The following is a 19277-nucleotide window of genomic DNA, read 5'->3' on the forward strand; positions in this document are numbered from 1 at the left end:
TTGTGGATCAGTAACTGGTTAAAAGATAGAAAACAAAGGGTACGAATAAATGGTGGATTTTCAGAATGGAGAGAGGTAAACAGTGGTGTCCCCCAGTGTCTGTACTGGGACCAGTCCTGTTCAAAATATTCATAAATGATCCAGAAAAAGGGGTAAAGAGTGAGGTGGCAAAATTGCAGAGGAATGTTATGAAGGCCAAGACTGTAACAGCGTTCAAAAAAGAACTAGATAAGTTAATGGAGGATAGGTCCATCAATGGCTTTTAGCCAGGATGGACATGGATGGTGTCCCTAGCCTCTGTTTGCCAGAAGCTACGGAAGGGCGACAGGGGATGGATCACTTGATTATCCGTTCTGTTCATTCCCTCTGGGGCACCTGGCATTGGCCACTGTTGAAAACACAGGATCCTGGGACAGATGGACCTTTGGATAGATGGACCCAGTATGGCCATTCTTATGAAAGGAAAATGTCTTGCAAAAGAAAACTAAATCCAAAAGCTCACTAATTATTTTGGTTACCCGTAGTGAGGTCCTGATGCTTACCTTTATCTGAAATGCCAACACCTTGTATTTCCCATGTAGTCAGAGAATCAGGCAGAGTCACTGAAAGGGCCTTTGATCTATATTACAAAATGGTTTTTGAGAATTAGTAAATTTTATAAATTATTATTATTACTTTGTTAATACCAACAATTGGCTCAGCACTATACAACACGCAGGTAAAGACAGCCTCTGCCCAGAGGAGTTTGCAGAGTCAAAGATTCAGATAATCTGTACAAGAGATCTAGAGTTGTTGACTTAGAACACTGAACACATTTTTGTCTGATTAGGCTTGGTATTCGTTGGCCTTCCAGAAATCAGTGAGTTTTTAGAACTAATATGAATAAAAAGAGAGCTAGGGCCTGACACTCTAGGAATAGGTGGCCAGTTTTCTGCACAGGGACATAATGGAAAAAAATGTCAAGGGGAGTCAGGCCCAGCCCCACCAGAGATTGATCATCTACCTTCCAACTGAGACTCTCAAGTGAATATAAAAGCCAGCAAGTGGCTTAGTTGAGGAGAGGAACTGTGGAAAGGAGGGTAATGCTGCTAGATTTCACTGAATGGAGAGACATACAAGGAAAGGACTTTGGGATCCAGCAGCTATTGTGGCCAGACAGCAAGTGTGAAAAATTGGGACAGGGGGTGGAGGGGTGATAGGATCCTATATAAGAAAAAGACCCAAAAATCAGGACTGTCACTATAAAATCGGGACATCTGGTCACCCCACCAGCAGCCTACTTTGGTCAGGTAAATAACTTTGTGTTCATATTCCTGGAGTGGGGAGACAGGCCACTAGCCTACAGTTCTTATAGTTAAGAGTAGTATAATAATGCATATGCACAAGGGGATAGAATTTAAGTTGCACAGACATAATAAAATCTCTTTAAAAAATATGCTCATTCTAAAAACCCTGCAAATTCATAGCAAAGGTATTTGCCCCCTTATGAGTCAATATGAACCCTCTCCAATGAGGGTATGTCAACACTGCAAGTGAAAGTGTAATTATAGCACAGGCAGGCATACTTGTACTAATTTTAATCTCGCTAGCATGGGTATGCCTACCCGTGCTTCAATTACATCTTTCACGAGGACTGAAGTAGGCAGCATGATCACTTCCCTCAATCAACAGTAGGGGAGTAAATTAGGGTTTCTTTCTCTGTATTGAGAAAGGCTTTCAATAAGAGATGGCTATCCTAGTTCAGAAAATGGGGCACCTCAGACTCTAGGCAATAGCTGAGCTCTTGCAAGTCAGATGACATTAAATGGTTCAGAGTATAGTACCCTGGAGGAACTTGGTGGACTTCCCATAACCAGCTTTCAGGGAAGTAGCTTCGAATCTCTGGCTTGTCCAATCCCAGTAGAGCCTTAAGCTCTGAAAAGGAGAAACAAATAAAGCAATTCAGAGATTCCTAAGGCTTTCCACTCACAACCTCAAAAATCACTGTTTTTGACTTCTGTGATCATACAGCCTAGAATCTTTGCTTATTTTTTTAATTTTATAAGAAAAACAGGAGCCAAGAAGGCTGTCATTATCCTAAAACAACCATATACACCCTCATAAATGTATGTATACATTCACAGACAGTTAAAAACTTACGCATTCTTGCCAATATTAAAACTTTGTGGGTCTCATTCTCCCGTAGTTTTGTTGCAAATTCACAGCAATCCTTGAATGCTTTTATGCACCTAGGAACACTCTTAATATGCTCAACTCTCTGATCGCAAGTCTCCCCAAGAGGAGATTCTTTTACTCCAGACATACAGCACTTCCGAATCTCTGGATGCAAATATCTGGATGCTGAAATAATAATAAAATATCATACATAATCCCTTCCTTGAGATAAAATACTTTTAAATGTATGGCTGTAACTGGTCATACTGAAGTAAATTTTCAATCATTCAGGCAATCATGTACAACCATGATAAAGGTGTAGCTTTCAGGAAGAAATTAAATTTGTCATTTTTAAAATCCCAGTGTTCAAAGTGACCTCTCCATATTATTGTGAATCAAAATTTTAAAACAAATAAGGAAAAGGACAGAAATCGCATTTCAAAAGAAAAAGTCAGCCACAAAAACCACAACCATGTTTTTCTCCCTCTCAACGCCTATATTGCATGAATTGGTGGTCTCAGTCCAACTCTTAATGGATCGTATCCATATTAGAAATGCCAGCAGTGAAACTGGCAGACTTGTGAGCACAGAGGCCAAAAATTAAAAGGACAAAAGCACTCTTCCACCCCTATGAGTAGGTCAAGGTTGGGACAGATTGTCATGTTGTTAATTTGTATTGTGGCCATGATTCAGCAAGGAACTTAAGCAAATGCTTAAATTTTAAGAATGTGCTTAAGTTCACTGACTTCAGTTGAAGCACGTGTTTAAGAGCTTTTCTGATCTGGGTTCACTGACAAAGCTGAACAATGACACTGCAATCTAGGTCGTCCTCTGCACACTCAAATTGTAAACCTTTATAATTCTCATTTGTAACGTACAACCTCTTTTTTTCATATATTCAAACAAAACTTTTGGAGCACCTTTGTTTTGAATTTCCTCTTCAAAGCTGGATCTTCTTGGTCTTACAATTGCTTTACAACTTTCGTCTGTTAAAAAAAACCCAAGAACATGTTATAATATTTTTTTCCACTAACTCATCCCAGAATTAAAATAAACCAGTGAAAGTACATTATAGAATTGATCTGTGAATTTGGCAAGTTTTGTTTTGCAGAACTGTGGTATGTAACCTATAATTTAAATCAGCTTCTATATCAGATGACTGGAGGATAGCTAATGTGATGCCAATTTTTAAAAAAAGGCTCCAGAGGCAATCCCGACAATTAAAGGCCAGTAAGCCTAACTTTAATACCAGGCAAATTGGTTGAAACTACAGTAAAGAACAAAACTGTCAGACACATAGATGAACATAATTTGTTGGGGGAGAAGAGTCAACATGGTTTTTGTAAAGGGAAATCATGCCTCACCAATCTACTAGAATTCTTTGTAGGGATCAACAAGCATGTGGACAAGGGGAATTCAGTGGATATAGTGTACTTAGATTTTCAGAAAGCCTTTGACAAGGTCCCTCACTAAAGGCTCTTAAACAAAGTAAGCTGTCATGGGGTAAGAGGGAAGGTCCTCTCGTGGATCCGTAACTAATAAATGGCCAGTTTTCAGTATGGAGAGAGGTAAATAGTAATGTCCCTCACAGGTTTGTACCAGGACCAGTCCTGTTCAACATACAGTAACTCCTCACTTAAAGTCGTCCCTGTTAACTTTGTTTCATTGTTAAAGTGCTGATAAATTAGAGAACATGCTCATTATAAGGGACCATTATTTGGCAGCTGCCTGCTTTGTCCACTGCTTGCAGAAAGAGCAGCCATTGGAGCCAGCTGGTGGGGGCCAGAAATCAGGATGGACTGGCAGCCCCCCATCAGCTCCCCACTCCCCTAAGTTCCCTGTGCAGCAGCCGCCCAGCAGGCTATAAATTGCCCAATAGTTCAGCTGTCCCTCCCCCGACTGCCATGTGCTGTTTCTGACCTCTGCCTTGGAGCTGCTCCCGGGAGCCTCCAGCTTGCTGTGCAGAGTTGGGGGGAAGAGGGGTGCTAATGTCAGGGTGTTCCCTTCCCCCAGGGTCCTGCCCCTCGCTCCTTCCTTTACCTCATCTCCACAGAGATGAGGACAGGAAGGACACATGACAGGGCTCAGGATGGAGGGAGCTTGCAGCTGCTGTCTCAACTTGCTGATCTACTTAAAAGGGCAGTTTACTTAGAGTGGGAACAGCATGCTTAAAGAGGCAATGTGTGTGTCTCTCACACACATACCGTGTATGTCTCTGTCTCTCTCTGCCATGCTGTCTCCCCTCTCTCCATTCGTGCTGCCTTGTAGAGTGCAAGGCTATATTACCCACGTGTTAACCCTTGAGGGCTCAGTCGAGTCCTAGTTCATCATTTAGCAGTAAGGCATTCCCTGGGAAATATCCCACTCTCTTCCACCGTCTGACTTCACCACTCAATTAAGTTTCACAATCATCATTGCTGTGTACAATATTAAATTGTTTGTTTAAAACTTATACTGTGTATATGTGTTTATATATAGTCTTCGCTATGGCGAAAAAAGGTTCCCTGGAACCTAACCCCTTCTATTTACATTAACTCTTATGGGGAAATTGGATTTACTTAACATCGTTTTGCTTAAAGTTGCATTTTTCAGAAACATAACTACAACATTAAGCAAGGAGTTACTGTATCCATAAATGATTTTGAAAAAGGGGTAAAGAGTGAGGTGGCTAAATTTGCAGATGATATAAAACTACTCAAGATAGTTAAGTCACAGGCAGACTGTGAAGACCTACAAAAGGATCTCTCAAAACTGGGTGACTGGGCAACAAAATAACAGATGAAGTATAATGTTAATAAATGCAAAGTAATGCACATTGGAAAACATAATCCCAATTATACATATAAAATGATGGGGTCTAAATTAGCTGTTACCACTCAGGAAAGAGATCTTGGAGTCACTGAGGATAGTTCTCTGAAAACATTCAATGTGCAGCAGCAGTCAAAAAAGCAAACAGAATGTTGGGAATCATTAAGAAGGGGATAGATAATAAGACAGAAAATATCACATTGCCTCTGTATAAATCCATGGTACACCCACATCTTGAATACTGAGTGTAGATGTGGTCACCCCATCTCAAAAAAGATATATTGGAATTGGGAAAGGTACAGAAAAGGGCAACAAAAATTATTAGGGGTATGGAACAACTTCATTTTATGAAGAAAGATTAATAAAACTGGGACTTTTCAGCTTGAAAAAGAAACAACTAAGGGAGGATATGATAAAGGTCTATAAAATCATGACTGGTTTGGGGAAAGTAAACAAGGAAGTGTTATTTACTCCTTCTCATAAGAACTAGGAGGTCACCAAAAGAAAATAATAGGTGGCAGGTTTAAAACAAACAAAAAGAAGTATTTCTTCACACAATGCACATTCAACCTGTGGAATTCCTTGCCAGAGGATGTTGTGAAGACCAAGACACTAACAGAGTCCAAAAAAGAACTAGGTAAATTCATGGAGGATACGTCTATTAATGGCTATTAGCTAGGATGGGCAGGGATTATGTCCCTAGCCTCTGTTTGCCAGAAACTGGGAATGGGAGGCAGGGGATGGATCACTTGATGATTACCTGTTCTGGTCATTCCCTCTGAAGCACTTGGCATTGGCCACTGTCAGAAGACAGGATACTGGACTAGATGGACCATTGGTCTGACCCAGTATGGTCGTTCTTATGTTCTTGTTTATAATTTCAGTTCATTTTATAATTGCAATGAGGCACTCTAAGCCCTAGAATACAAGGTATGTATCTTTTTACCATAATTACAATCCTTAGTGCATGTGTATTTATGAGACAATGATGTCAACATTATTCTTCCTCATTGTATAATTAATATAATAATTGTGAGCTGTGCTATTTGTAGAAAAACAGATTTGAATTCTCATGTGTAAAGGATAAGTACCTGCTACTTTAGAGTCATCTGCATTAGCATTGGTTAGAAATGTAAGCCCAGCTGATCGGAACACATCAACATTGTTCTGCCCTCCTCCAGCACCACATCCAAGATCACTCTTTTCCAAATCTAACATTACCTGTTGAAAAAAGTAAGCCAGGAGCTCATTTCAGTGTGAAATATATTATATGACTGAAGGGAGCATTATGGACCTGTGAGGATTAACAAGTCATTTAGCCAGTAAAATGAGACAAGACTGACACAGAAATACATTGTGTTCAGTGTTGTTATAGCCATGTCAATCCCAGGATATTAGAGAGACAAGGCGGGTGAGGTAATATCTTTTATTGGACCGATTTCTGTTGGTGAGAGAGAAAAGCTTTCAAGCTTACACAGAGCTCTTCTTCAAGTCTGGGAATCTTACTCGTCTTGTATTTAGCTGTGTCACTCTGAGTAAGATTCCCAGATCTGAAGGTGAGCTCTGGGTAAGCTTGTCTCTCTCACCAACAGAATGTGATCCTATAAAAAATATTACCTGACCCACCTTGTCTCACAAAAATACATTGTTATTTTTCTCTTCTTGTACTAAACTGTTGTGTAGTGCTGTTGTAAAATGTTAAACAGCAGCTACATTTCACCGCTGAGGTGGCATTCTTTCAGCTGCAAGTGAAGTGAATTCTACATAAATCTGTGAAAACAGAAATCCTAGGTTATGTACTGAACAAGAACATTACATGCACTGGAAATGTGAACTCCCACATTACTACTCTAGCAGCGTGCCTTAAAAACCTGGCCTGCAGGAATCACTACTAGGACTGAGGAGGGGAGTTCAGTCTCCATGCCTGTTCAATCACGGAGCTCTCCAAAAACAGAGCCAATCACTGGATTTTTTGATGACTGGAACTGGGCTAAGCCCCACAACTCATTTCCATAGGGCAAACAATAACTGAAAGACAACTATTTCTGATTACTATTGACCTCAGCTGGATTTGAACTAGTAACCTAGAGGTGAAAGGCTGTAAATCCCATCACCAAGACTTCTGAATGCATGCAACACAACACAAACTTTTAAACTACCACTATATTTTGTGAATATTACTTAACTCTTTCCATAGACCTCTCTCTTGTTCCTGTGATTCCATATATTGCCTTGTCGATAGATGACAAAGCAACAAAAGAACTGAACTGGGTTTTCATGTTAATTGATATAACCGTGCCAGGCTTATGAGAGTTTTGTTTTGATAATAACTGAACCTATAAAAGGAAAACAAATATGAGTTACTGAGACGCATGGCCAGAAAAGGTTAAGCATCCTGCAGGAATAATGACCCAAATTCAACCTTTAGAGACGTGTTAGAAAAGTATGTAAATGGTAATTAGGGCCATTCCACGTCAGATAGGCTAGAACTTTGAAATGCAAACCTATATTAGAAACTAGAGGTGATACTAATTGCATGTGTGTACTTACATCTTGTTAGAGGTTAACAATGTAACCAAACAGTCCCTGTCTATGCTGTATTCTGTTAATTCAGAGATCAAAAGGAAATCTTAACATTTAAATGAACTATAAATATAGTAATATCACTGTATTCATCTTTCTTTGAAATGTCTAGCAAATCACCTACGAATGGTGGAAAACTGGCAATTGCCTTATATTAATCCCTGTTGCTAATTACTACTGATGCTTAGGAAATAGGTCTACTTCAAAGTTTCCATGATTGCCTATTGTTCATTGAAGGACTCTGAGCTGTCAAGAGAAGGTCTGGAACTGTATAAAGGTCTCTTGGGTCCTGATCCTTTTTACCTCAGATCCGATTGATGCTCTATGCAGAGGAAGCTTGAGTCATAACAGTGAGCTCTCCAGTCCCATTTGGATCACCGTGGATCAGGGGTGAAAGTAACTTACAGGACTTACCCGTACTGCAGGAGTCCGGAGGGGGCGTGGCCTCACCCAGAAGAGGCAGGGCCTCTCAAGATTTAAAGGCCCTAGGACACCAGCTTTAAATCAATCCGGCTTTAAATCAATCCGGCCCTAGGACACCAGCTTTAAATCAATCCGGCTTTAAATCAATCCGGCCCTAGGACACCAGCTTTAAATCAATCCGGCTTTAAATCAATCCGGCCCTAGGACACCAGCTTTAAATCAATCCGGGACTCCCAGCTGCAGAGGTGACTGGGAGCCCCCGGGGCTCACAGGCAAATTAAAGGGCCCAGGGCTCCGGGCCCTTTACATCCCCACCACAGCTCCAGCTGGGATTTAAAGGGCTTGGGGCTCCCGTGGCCGCAGGGAGCCCCGAGCCTTGCCGGGCTGGGACCGGGATTTAAAGGACCTGGAGCTCCTACCGCTGCAGGGAGCTCCAAGCCCTTTAAATCCCAGCCCCAGCCCGACCGACGAAGCTGTGGGTGGGATTTAAAGGGCCTGGAGCTCCCCATCGCTGCAGGGAGCCCAGAGCCCTTTTAATCCCGGTCGCTGAAGCCGGTGTGGTCCAGCACAGCATACTGGCTCTTGCCGGTACACCGTACCGGACCATACCGGCTTACTTTCACCTCTGCCCTGAATATAAACATTGGACTATAACCTATGAACTAATTCTGAAAGAACTCTATGCAACTACAAAGCTCACCATCTCTACTATGAATCTGATCTCAGAACTGTACTAAAGTCTGTACGCATACTGCTCTTTTAACCAATACTCTGTCTCTTTTCTTTTTTAATAAATTTTAGTTTAGTTAATAAGGATTGGCTCTAAGCATCAACTATCCAGATATATGTTGGGAAAATAACACCGCGGGGCACAGACTATCCAATAAGTTCCTGGACTGCACAGCAGACAACTTTTTATTTCAGAAAGTTGAAAAAGCTACTAGGGGGGAAGCTGTTCGAGACTTGATTTTAACAAATAGGGAGGAACTTGTTGAGAATTTGAAAGTAGAAGGAAGCTTGAGTGAAAGTGATCATGAAATCATAGAATTTGCAATTCTAAGGAAGGGTAGAAGGGAGTACAGCAGAATAGAGACAATGGATTTCAGGAAGGCGGATTTTGGTAAGCTCAGAGAGCTGATAGGTAAGGTCCCATGGGAATTAAGACTGAGGGGAAAAACAACTGAGGAAAGTTGGCAGTGTTTCAAAGGGACGCTATTAAGGGCCCAAAAGCAAGTTATTCCGATGGTTAGGAAAGACAGAAAATGTGGCAAAAGACCACCTTGGCTTACCCTTGAGATCTTGCGTGACCTACAAAATAAAAAGGCGTCATATAAAAAATGGAAACTAGGTCAGATCACGAAGGATGAATATAGGCAAATAACACAGGAATGCAGAGGCAAGATTAGAAAAGCAAAGGCACAGAATGAACTCAAACTAGCTATGGGAATAAAGGGAAACAAGAAGACTTTTTACCAATACATTAGAAGCAAGAGGAAGACTAAGGACAGGGTAGGCCCACTGCTCAATGAGGAGGGAGAAACAGTAACGGGAGACTTGGAAATGGCAGAGATGCTTAATGACTTCTTTGTTTCAGTCTTCACTGAGAAGTCTGAAGGAATGTCTAGTATAGTGAATGCTTACAGGAAGAGGGTAGGTTTAGAAGATAAAATAAAAAAAGAGCAAGTAAAAAATCACTTAGAAAAGTTAGATGCCTGCAAGTCACCAGGGCCTGATGAAATGCATCCTAGAATACTCAAGGAGTTAATAGAAGAGGTATCTGAGCCTCTAGCTATTATCTTTGGGAAATCATGGGAGACGGGGGAGATTCCAGAAGACTGGAAGGGGGCAAATATAGTGCCCATCTATAAAAAGGGAAATAAAAACAACCCAGGAAACTACAGACCAGTTAGTTTAACTTCTGTGCCAGGGAAGATAATGGAGCAGGTAATCAAAGAAATCATCTGCAAACACTTGGAAGGTGGTAAGGTGATAGGGAATAGCCAGCATGGATTTGTAAAGAACAAATCGTGTCAAACTAATCTGATAGCGTTCTTTGATAGGATAACGAGCCTTGTGGATAAGGGAGAAGCGGTGGATGTGATATACCTAGACTTTAGTAAGGCATTTGATACGGTCTCGCATGATATTCTTATAGATAAACTAGGAAAGTACAATTTAGATGGGGCTACTATAAGGTGGGTGCATAACTGGCTGGATAACTGTACTCAGAGAGTAGTTGTTAATGGCTCCCAATCCTGCTGGAAAGGTATAACAAGTGGGGTTCCGCAGGGGTCTGTTTTGGGACCGGTTCTGTTCAATATCTTCATCAACGATTTAGATGTTGGCATAGAAAGTACGCTTATTAAGTTTGCGGACGATACCAAACTGGGAGGGATTGCAACTGCTTTGGAGGACAGGGTCAAAATTCAAAATGATCTGGACAAATTGGAGAAATGGTCTGAGGTAAACAGGATGAAGTTTAATAAAGATAAATGCAAAGTGCTCCACCTAGGAATGAACAATCAGTTTCACACATACAGAATGGGAAGAGACTGTCTAGGAAGGAGTATGGCAGAAAGAGATCTAGGGGTCATAGTAGACCACAAGCTTAATATAAGTCAACAGTGTGATACTGTTGCAAAAAAAGCAAACATGATTCTGGGATGCATTAACAGGTGTGTTGTAAACAAGACACGAGAAGTCATTCTTCCGCTTTACTCTGCGCTGGTTAGGCCTCAACTGGAGTATTGTGTCCAGTTCTGGGCACCGCATTTCAAGAAAGATGTGGAGAAATTGGAGAGGGTCCAGAGAAGAGCAATAAGAATGATTAAAGGTCTTGAGAACATGACCTATGAAGGAAGGCTGAAGGAATTGGGTTTGTTTAGTTTGGAAAAGAGAAGACTGAGAGGGGACATGATAGCAGTTTTCAGGTATCTAAAAGGGTGTCATCAGGAGGAGGGAGAGAACTTGTTCACCTTAGCCTCCAATGATAGAACAAGAAGCAATGGACTTAAACTGCAGCAAGGGAGATTTAGGTTGGACATTAGGAAAAAGTTCCTAACTGTCAGGGTAGTTAAACACTGGAATAGATTGCCTAGGGAAGTTGTGGAATCTCCATCTCTGGAGATATTTAAGAGTAGGTTAGATAAATGTCTATTAGGGATGGTCTAGACAGTATTTGGTCCTGCCATGAGGGCAGGGGACTGGACTCTATGACCTCTCGAGTCCCTTCCAGTCCTAGAGTCTATGAGTCTATGTATTTGGGTAAGATCTGGAATATTCATTAGCCCAGGGAAGTAATGTCTCTGATCCTTCGGGATTGGTAGAATTTATATTATGAATTAGATTTTCAGTAATCCTCATCATATTTGACTTGAGTGTCTGGGTAGAGGCGTAAGGCTGGGTTACTTTAAGGAAACTGTGCTGTTGGCTTCTGGGTAACCAGTGAGGTATTATAAAAGCTGTTTTGTGCTGGTTTGGTAAATCTAAGTATAGGAATATCCACTAGTTTTGGAGACTGTCTGCCCCATTCTTTGCAGTTTGCCTGAACTGAGTAACCTCAGTGCAACTCCCCTGGGACTCTGGTCACAGTTACTTAAAAAAATTAAAAGATTTTAATGCTGACACTTTAACGTTTTGGGAAAACATCAGAGAATCTGTGCAGCTCTGAGAGTAGAATTTTGATGATAAAACAAATGTGCCACTTAACTCTAGAATGTTTATGGAACTTTTAATACACAGACTCATTCACTCACCTGGAGGCTATTGCCACACTTCTGTTCTATATTCAGCCAGACTGAATCAGCTACTAGTTCTGCAGTTTCCTCTCCAGTGACAATGTAGTAGACAAGGAGACGGGCTGAAGGAACCATTTCTTGAGTTAGCTGAAAGCTTAGATTTTCATAATCTGAGCTCATAATCCTCTCCTGAGTTCCAAAACTTACTATTTTCCCTTTGGATAATATCTATAAGATGAGGGCGGGGGAAAGAAAACAAAAAGAAAGTAACTAGTCCCAGCAAGTGTTCCTGACTCCCTAGAAAGTCACTTTGGCAAAGAGAAAGATTGTAGATAATATACTATTTGTGTATCTTAACTGGTGAACAATAACAAAAAGGAAATTAAAAAAGTTAAATTTTACTTGTAGAAATACTTTTGTCCTTTTGTATTGATTTTTACATGAACTCAAACCACTTTGTAAACATTAATTTAGCCTCACAACAGCATGTAAAACTGGCATCTTAATCTTGAATTCAGAGAATACTAAGAATCAAGCATTTGAGATGTTTAATGTAGACTGCCTTAAATTAATGTAAAAGAGAGTTGTGTCAATTGAAATAGTATTGTTTGTTTTAATATGAATAGATTGTAATACAACTGAAAGTAGCATTTTTTTATACTATATACCATTCTTTAAGCCATTGGATACAATGTAATAGTGTACCTGAAAAAAATTAGGAGTCTAATATGTCAAGTTTTTGTTGGCAGCATGGGGAAGTTTATCTTCCCCTATTCAATGGACCAAATTTAGACCAGTGCAAGGAAAAGGACATAACTCCCCATTCCCAAACAGAAGTGGATATGCACTGCAAATGCTGTATTGATGAGTGCCCATAATCTTGCTCTAATCAACCGTATACATACACACAGCGCTCCTCAGAAGATTCTTTGTCCTGGGATCATGAATAATTTCCCAACATGAGTGTATGACTTCCAGGAAAAGTAAGCATGTGTCTTAGTGTTAGCTGAATGAGGGTCTTCAATCAGGAAACTGTCAAAAAATCAGGTCTACAAGCCCTTCACTACTGACCACTGCTGTATTTCTTGTCTAGTGGCGCCATTCTTTGAAACGTTGGAGTTCTGTGGGACACTGACTTCACAAGGGACTTAACAGGTACTTGAGGCTTCTGACAAGCAATTAACACAATGCTGATACAAATGCAGACTGATTTTTTCTCTAATTTTTACAAGTTCTCTCCATGTCAAAATTAATACAGGAGCAATGGGGGAAATGTGTGTTGCTGTCTGAGCAAAACCTGTTCTACAGCTAAATATAGGACTTTGATCTCTCTAGTGTTGTTGATCTGGCACCTTGTACTAAATTACAAAAGAATGTTTTAATGTGAAAATACATCTGTTACTTACCAAATAGCTGTAGCGATGTATTTTATGAATATAGTGGCTATGTGGATACACTTTAATGCTCATATAATCCCCGACATGTAGTAGTTTATAGTTTGAAGCCCAGTCAATGTACAGATAGCTTTTGCTGAGTGATGAGTATGCTTTTGCTTCATAGTTTCCAGTTGCCTGATTTTCTTCTGATAGACTTGCATCTGCAGTTTTTAGCTAAACATGATATAAAGTGCATAAGAAGATTTAATACCAAAAACACTGTGAAGTTTTGTACAATGCCTTTTATCCAGCATCTGAAAGCCCTTCGTAATTAATCAAGTAAACCTGTGAATCAGGAATTATTAAAGTCATTTTGTAAATAGGTAAACAGAGTTCAAAAGAGGCTCCTGGCCTGATTTCAAGAGAACTAAGCACTCACAGCTCTCAAGTCAGTGATAAAAGAAGGATCAGAAGTCAGGCATGCTGACTCCCTAATGCATTCTTTACTTATGAAATTATACCTCTTCCTATTAAATAAATATTAAATTTAAAATGTAATATAATATGTATACAGGATGGATTAAGTGGTTCTGATAAAAATGACAGCCAACTCAAGCTTTTGTCTGAAATTTAACTCTGCACATTCTGGTTTCAGACAGATGCTGAAATCCCAAAATACCATGAGACACTATTTTGTCCCTCTGTTTGAGATGGACAATGAACAATGGGAAATTCTATGAGAAAGCCTGCTTCGGGTAATTTCTAGGCCGAGATAAATTGGTTAATGTTCATTTGGATAACCTGTATCTGAAGTTTTGGGTGTTCATATGAACTGAACCTTTTGAAATAGGAGATCATCTTTAATATATAGACAAATCAATTTCAACCATTTCATATTTTCTTTTATAAAAAACTGTCAAATCCAAATAAGTAAAAAAAAAAAAAAACCAACAGTAAAGATTTATATATGTATACATATAAGTAGAGAGGAAAAAGGTCAACAACATATTGAAAGCTACTGTCATTTTGATCAGGTGCTTCCAGAATGGGAAAAAGCACTTTGAGGATTTTTATTGTTAAGCAATTCATTTGGATTTTTTTATTTTAATTTTAAAAGTCTATTACAACTAATTAGGATACACACCTATATCTGTATTTGGATTTGTTTTATCTTCATTTCCTCTTTTCCTCATTGTTGTCAGCAAGGGATTAGTTTCAAAATAGTTTAATATAAAAGTAACTTTCCTCTAAAGCAGTCTTATTCGGTAGTATTGAATATGTGTCACAATACCCTTGTTATATTATAAAATTGTCAAATTTTCTAATCTACTGGTTTTATGTGTAAAAAGTTCCCATTGCAGACTGGCCAAATTAAACAGTCAGAGAGTAGTGTGCAAGAAATACAGGAGTCAGAAGAATTTAACTCACTTGAAATTCCAGTGCTTTGCTAGCAGATGGAATATTAACCACAAATAAAGCAGTTCCATCATTCATGCTTGTTTGTCTTGTCCCAGCATCTGAGCCTTCTTGTACCAACGTAGTTGAATCCATTTGCTCATCAAATACATTTGCACTGAGAATTACAGGGAGGTTCCCCACAGGCTGGTCCAATGTATCCTTTACCTGAACCTAATCATTAGAACAGAGAAACTTTGCTACAAAAGTGCTATAAAATTCTTTCAATGTGAGCACGAGCATGAGTACCTCGGCAGAAACAGTCTGTCCACCTGTCACAGTACTTCGAGAGTAAATGGTCAGGCAGATCTCAAGTAACACGCATAAAAAAAACATTATATGTTATAGCATACAACCATATTGTTTATGTTAACTAACCTTGATGAAGAATGGAAGACCGGGCTTCACAAATAGAGGCGTAGCAACCAAGTTCAATTTGTAGGGAGACAGCGCATATCTGACTCCAGCAAATTCACTTTCTTCACTAAGTCCACCTAACAAAAAAAAATTTTTTCTTTTGAGAAGTGTCTTCCACGGATCCCATTTTCTCCCTCAGAAGTCCTGTTTCATGGCAACCCACACCATTTGTGGGCCTGAGGAGTCTTTGCACTCAAGGATCAAGCTTTTATCAATATGAAATTAAATGAATAAAAACCTTAAAAGCCTTTAAAAAAAAACATGTAAAATTGTGCTGGTGATGTTAAGTCATCCTTCTCATATCCTTTTCGTAAAGGAGATTTCTGAACACAACAGAAGATCTTCGGCCAGGAACCATGCCTAAACTTTGTATTTTATTCAGATTTTCACATAAGTATGTTCAAATGAGGGACTAAAAAACCAAAACCCTACCTGTAGATTCCAACACTGTTACAGCAATATACAGGTATGACCCATCTAACTCTTCTAGGCTTTGGTAGCCTATTTCCTTAACTGCATTTTTACTATTAAAATCGACCTCTGCAACTCCATCAACTATCTGGTAATAAAACAAAAATAAAGATAAACAAATTATGCTGCTGTGCATAGTTTAAAAATAATCTCCAAAGACATGGTTTACAGTGTCTGTCTCAGATGTGCACACGCACAAAATCTATTTACAGCAGAGACCAAGGATAAGGAATTCTAACAAAGGAGAACAGAGTTGCTTCCCTGAAAATTAACCAAGCGATAGTAGATGTTTCAAGTTGTCTCCTTGAAGCCAGCAAGAACTAAGAGCACTACATATCCAAGCAATCTTCTCTGAGATCCTTCCAGTCCCATGAGCAAAGGAAGAAAGAAGGCAGATTATTCTGGAAGTGCTCCAAGAGCTAAGTAAGTGGAGGGTTCTGGTTTTGTGGAACATTGGTCCACCTTCTCTGAGGAGAGGGGGCTGTATAGTTTGGATAGCCTCCACCTCCATAGAAAGAAGACCAATCTTCTCTGTGATAGGCTGGATGGAGTAGTCAGGAGGAGGTTAAATTAATAACAAAAGGGAAAGGTAAGACATGAGCACTCAGCACAAAATCAAGATTGAGAACAAAATTAATCAAGGAACCAAAGAACATCAAGAGAAGAAATTTTTGAATTGCCTATATGCCAATGACAGGAGCCTGGGAACAAACAAGAGGAATTGGAATTGCTCATTTTTAAGCATAAATTTAATCTAGTTGGTATTACTGAAACCTGGTGAGATGATTTGCATGACTGGAATGTTAAAATCAACGGTTATAACCTATTTAGAATCAAGTGGGCAAAAGGGGAGGGAAAGTGGCACTCCAGGCCCAGGCCGCTGTGGGAAACTGCAGACCCTCCACCTTCCCTGAGCAAGGCATGTCTCTCTCAAGAGCAGCCCCCACCACATGTACCCAACCCCTGGGTCATGCCAGCCAGGGCAGGTGGAGGATCCGGGGCTCCCCAGGCAGCTTTTACTATGGCCTGTCTTTGGCTTCCAGCAGGGCCTCAGAGGAAAGAGGAGGGGCAGAGGGCGGGGCACACCTCAGCCCTCACTTCAGAAAGGCTGGTGCCACTACCAGGGGCTGCACTTCATGGCAGGGGAGCTGATCATCTTATCAGCTCTCCTGTCACAAAGAGCAGCCATTGCTGCCATGGCTGCGCTGTGCCTGCCCAAGGCTACTATGTCCATGTTAAAAAGAGGGAAAGCATGTCCCTCCCATTTTTAAAAGTGTGGGGGGCAGGCCATGGCCCTTTTGCCTCCCTTCCCCCAGTTCTGGAGCCCCTGTCTTGAGTAGGCATAGAGAAGTTATTTTACCTCTGTATTTGGCACTGGTGAGACAATTATGGAACTGTGTCCAGTTCTGTTGCCCACAATTCAAGAAGGAAGTTGATAAATTGGAAATGGTTCAGAAAAGAGTGACAAGAATAATTAAAGGATTAGAAAACATGCCTCAAAGAGCTCAGTGTATTTATCTTAACAAAGAGAAAGTTAAGAGATTACTTGATTACAGTAGGGCTCTTCAATCTATCAGAGAAAGGTAGAACATAATCCACTCTCTGGAAGTCAAATCTAGACAAATATAGATTGGATGTAAGATGTAAATTTTTTAACAGTGAGAGTAAATTAATCATTGGAAAAAACTTACCCAAAGGTCATGGTGGATTCTCCATTACCAATAATTTATTAAATCATGTCTGGATATTTTTCTAAAATATCTGTTCTAGAAATTATTTGGGGGAAGTTCTATGGCCTGTGTTTCACAAGAGGTCAGACAAGATGATCTTGGCCTTGGAATCTATGAATCTATGCAGAGGGAGCATCATCATTCACTCAAAGGAGAGAGAATCCTGTGGCACCTTATAGACTAACAGACGTTTTGGAGCATGAGCTTTCGTGGGTGAATACCCACTTCGTGCATCTGAGGAAGTGGGTATTCACCCACGAAAGCTCATGCTCCAAAACGTCTGTTAGTCTATAAGGTGCCACAGGATTCTTTGCTGCTTTTATAGATCCAGACTAACACGGCTACCCTCTGATACTCAAAGGAGACACTGATTTCTGTCACGACTGAATGACTGAGCCAAAAAGCTAGACTAACCTGAGAGGAGAAAGACAACTCCAAATTTAGCCAAGGTCTTGTTAAAAGATTAATATTATTACAATTAATTCTGTATTGGATTTCCTTCATTTGCTTTTTAATCATCAGTGTAAATATTATTCCATGGAAAGTTATAGTCACACATTATTTACTTAAATGGCCAATTGAGCCAAACTGAAACTGCTTTCTGTCTGTCTGAGATATCATCCTCTAAGTTTCAGTCCAAGGTGAAGTTTTATGCCTCTGACAACAGGGGTGTGAATGGATGTTAGGGATGTAAATAGGGTTTAAAAACAGTAACCATTTAGTCTATTAAAATTCTGTTGGCTAAGCGGTTAACCATTAAGGAGTTCACATAGGCGGGGAACTAGGGGAAGGAGGGTGCTGCAGCATCCAGTTTTATGCGGGACTCCGCTGCTGCTTGCGCCCGTCATCCTGGCCCAGGTCTCTGCTGCCTCCCTGCACCTGGAGTCCCGCCCCCGGCAGCCACCTCCCAGAGTCCCGACACCAGCCTGGCCCAGGTCTCTGCTGCTTCCCCACGCCCGGGGTTCCGGCTACTGGACCACACCCAGGGGCCTGGCTGCTGGGACCCCAGATGTGGGGGGCAGCAGAGTTTAATCGTTAACCAAAACCGATAAGAATATGTTTATTGGTTAACCAGTTAAACTTTTACATCCCTAATGGATGTATTGACTTTAAATAACTGAGAGTACAAAACCACTGCATTGGCCTGCAGTGGCCTGCTCCCGCTCCCACTCAATTCTATGGAAAGGCTTCAATGGAAGCTATATCAGGCTTGAACTCAATAAAAATGGCTTAGCTTTTTCTTACCTCAGTTACGTACATTGCTCTTTTCATCATCTTTTTTTCAGTTCCTTCCATTATTCCAAAATGCATATAGACGACTGCCCTGGTGACCTTCTTATTATAAAAATACCTTGTGAACAATAAAAATACTGCTTTAAAGTTGTTATTGCAATGGACGCAGAAAAACTGAACATAAAATATCATATGCACTTATTTTTAACAAGCAGTCAGGCTCTGACCAACAGGTGGCATGGGAAAGAGATGGTCCTGTATGTATCTCTGTCAAATCGTTCTGATCAACATACAAATCACTGTTGATAAGTACTGAAGGAAAGTGCAGCCATTCCTATTCCATTGCAGAAAGGACTTCAGTGATATGACTTTTTGAGGAGAAGGCAGTCAAAGGGAAAAAGATGGAAGGACCTTTCAGGTACATCTAGCCTGCAGCTGGGGCCATACCTCTCAGCCTGGGTAGACAGACATGCTCAAGCTAGTGAACTAAAAATAGCAGTGTGGTCACTGCAGCACAGGCTTGCCACATAAATATTGATCCAGCAGGTTAGGCAAGCTTGTACTCAGGTGGCTAGCCCCAGCTGCAACATTCATGCTGCTAATTTTAGTGCATTAGATTGAACAGAGGTAGCACATTATCTACTCAGGCTGGGCAGCATGCTCCCTGCCAAAGTGTAGACATACCCTTAGAGACTGGCGGATTCTTTCCACTGAAGTGAAGAAAAGACCCCCCAAAAAAATTAAAAGCAAGACCAAATCTCCTTACCTAGCTTTAACAGTAATCCTGAATGTCTCAAATTTCTCAGAACTAATTATGTTCTTTTCTGGTTCTATGGAGATGAAAAAACTTGGCATTGCTGAAAATTAAGCAGAAAGTTAAATATAACAAC

The 19277-nt window shown here is 40.4% G+C and overlaps 1 protein-coding gene across 1 annotated transcript in view; it reads right to left on the reverse strand.

The window, feature by feature from the left end:
• The window catches only part of C5 (complement C5), a 55392-nt gene that overhangs the window by 29092 nt on the left and 7023 nt on the right, over positions 1-19277 (reverse strand). Inside the window, exons 7-19 of the mRNA XM_030536118.1 lie at positions 19154-19244; positions 18400-18505; positions 15386-15512; positions 14915-15030; positions 14510-14710; positions 13112-13315; positions 11724-11933; positions 7149-7298; positions 6054-6183; positions 3075-3140; positions 2140-2340; positions 1824-1914; positions 543-619 (exon numbers count right to left, since the gene is read on the reverse strand). Coding sequence (XP_030391978.1) covers positions 543-619; positions 1824-1914; positions 2140-2340; positions 3075-3140; positions 6054-6183; positions 7149-7298; positions 11724-11933; positions 13112-13315; positions 14510-14710; positions 14915-15030; positions 15386-15512; positions 18400-18505; positions 19154-19244 — 1770 coding nt within the window. The remainder of the gene's footprint in view (positions 1-542; positions 620-1823; positions 1915-2139; positions 2341-3074; positions 3141-6053; positions 6184-7148; positions 7299-11723; positions 11934-13111; positions 13316-14509; positions 14711-14914; positions 15031-15385; positions 15513-18399; positions 18506-19153; positions 19245-19277) is intronic.

This window comes from Gopherus evgoodei, chromosome 16 (assembly GCF_007399415.2).
Source record: "Gopherus evgoodei ecotype Sinaloan lineage chromosome 16, rGopEvg1_v1.p, whole genome shotgun sequence".
Classification (NCBI taxonomy): domain Eukaryota; kingdom Metazoa; phylum Chordata; order Testudines; family Testudinidae; genus Gopherus; species Gopherus evgoodei.